The 2,282-nt window shown below is 45.5% G+C and overlaps 1 protein-coding gene across 1 annotated transcript; it reads left to right on the top strand.

The window, feature by feature from the left end:
• Positions 1–496: 496 nt before the first annotated feature.
• On the top strand, positions 497–1,870 carry PV09_09376 (uncharacterized protein; the record flags this gene model as incomplete). Its single annotated transcript, XM_016363429.1, has 2 exons — positions 497–710; positions 924–1,870. 2 exons carry the CDS (start codon positions 497–499, stop codon positions 1,868–1,870), a joined length of 1,161 nt encoding a protein of 386 aa, XP_016208756.1.
• Positions 1,871–2,282: the final 412 nt, after the last annotated feature.

The following is a 2,282-nucleotide window of genomic DNA, read 5'->3' as shown; positions in this document are numbered from 1 at the left end:
CATGCACAAGAAAGTTGCTACAATATCATCCTGTTAGCCATTCAAATTTTCAGAGTCCTCTGCAGTATTATGCTAGGACTTCAAACGAGCTTCCAAACTGTTGAGCAACCAGTTCAGAATAATGAGGAAAGTTGTCGGCCTCTGGAAAACGACTCAACCGCACAAGCCGGATATGGGATAACAACATCAACAACTACCGCAACTGAGAGAGAAAATGGCCATACAATAGCCAGAAAGTACCAACGCAAGCGCTTAGAAGAGCAAGGCTGGCTTGCCTACATCAAAGTATTCCGCGTCTTCCTACCGTGTCTCTTACCAACCGGAGATGTACGAGGAAGACTCTGCATGGCCTTTTTGATTCTCGACCTTGTCATCAATAGATTCTTCAGAGTCTTGGAACAATTCTGGACCCCTAGGAGTAATTAAGAACAAGGCTCTCATGGAAGTGCGGAACTTTTCATACCGAGAAGTCTGCCAGCTTGCCTTTACGCATGTTATGGCACTGTCCATGGATTTCCATTGTGACAAAGACTCTGCAGAGGTTATCAAAGCTGTTGAACAGGGCAATTCCATCCGCGATCTCGCAAAACTGTTGTTTCTTGATATACCTCCCGTTTTCGTTGACCTTGTCGTAGCTGTTTGCTACAACATATCTTTGTTTGATGGACACGTAGCCTTCGCAACCCTTGTTGTTGGCATTTTATACGTTTGTATTACAATTAAGCTTACCAACTTGACACAACCGCGGCGACGAATCTATAAAGAGACATGTCGGGCTGAGAGCAACATTGTTAACGAGTCTTTAAGAAACTGGCAGACAGTCTCATACTTCAATCGCTTTGCACATGAGAAACAACGTTACATGAGGGTCGTTCAAGACTCAGTTGATGCCAAATGAGCGTACCGAGACTGCATGAACTCAGGCAATGCAGTTGAAACACTGATCATGCTTCTGGGTTTGTTCAGCGCATCACTTCTTGCCATTCGAAAGATCTCGTCTGGAGAGGCTTCCGCTGGGAGCTTTGTAACCCTTGGTACCTTCTGGGCTACGATGACCTACCCACTTGAGATGATAGTATGGTCTCATGCTAACATTACATCGATATTTATTGATGCAGAACGCCTCTTGCAGTTACTCCGTACTAAACCATCAATTTTGAATCTCCCGGGTTCAAATGACCTCATTGTGCATTTTGGGAAGGTTGAGTTCTGCAACGTCGAGTTTTCCTACAGTTCATCAGGGAAGAAGATTCTCAACAGTATCAGCTTTGAGGCAATACCTGGCAAAATGGTTGCCTTTGTTGGTGAGATAGGAGCCGGAAAGTCGACGATCCTCAAATTACTCTGCCGTTTCTATGATGCAACTGGAGGATCTATCTCGATTGACAATCAAGACTTACGCAATGTTACTCTCGACAGCATATGGGATGCTCTGGGCGTTGTTCCTCAGGATCCTTGTCTATTCATTCAGTCAATCTTGGAGAATATTCGATACTCAAGACCAGATGCAACTGACGATCAAATTTTTGAAGCGTGCAGACGAGCCGCGATACATGACAATATCATGTCATTCCCTGATGGCTACAACACTAAAGTCGGTGAAAGAGGCGTGAAACTCTCAGGTGGGGAACTTCAGCGGTTAGCAATCGCACGAGTGCTAGTGAAGGACCCGAAGATCGTCATCCTTGACGAGGCTACGAGTGCCATGGACTCTTCGACCGAGGCACGGATCCAGAAAGCTTTTGACATCCTTAGGCCCGGACTAACGATGTTTGTTGTAGCTCATCGACTGTCCACTATTACTGACGCAGATGTGATTCTCTTCCTCAAGGATGGAAAAATTGTTGAGCAAGGTACGCATGACGAATAAATCAAAAACAAAGGAGAGTACTTCAAATTATGGAAAATCCAGGACCGACGAAAATGGGACAAGTTTGCCGAACGCTACCCTGAGACCGTGAACGAAGCTATAGGGTCCCGGAGTGACGTAACCTCTCAGACTTTTGACTGAGTTTCTGCATTTCTGCTTCCAAGTCCTGCGGGCAGAACATCTTGCAGAGGTTCGTCATATCATCGTAGACCCTACGAGATGGTAATCAGTCGGCCACATATCTCCCAGTGATTCTTTGCTTACACTTGACGTTGTTGATGTTGTTATCCCATATCCGGCTTGTGCGGTTGAGTCGTTTTCCAGAGGCCGACAACTTTCCTCATTATTCTGAACTGGTTGCTCAACAGTTTAGAAGCTCATTTGAAGTCCTAGCATAATGCTGCAGAGGACT

Source organism: Verruconis gallopava, assembly GCF_000836295.1.
Source record: "Verruconis gallopava strain CBS 43764 unplaced genomic scaffold supercont1.64, whole genome shotgun sequence".
Taxonomy (NCBI): Eukaryota; Fungi; Ascomycota; class Dothideomycetes; order Venturiales; family Sympoventuriaceae; genus Verruconis; species Verruconis gallopava.
The sequence above is the reverse complement of the archived record's forward strand: the minus strand, read 5'-3'. Positions and strand labels throughout refer to the sequence as shown.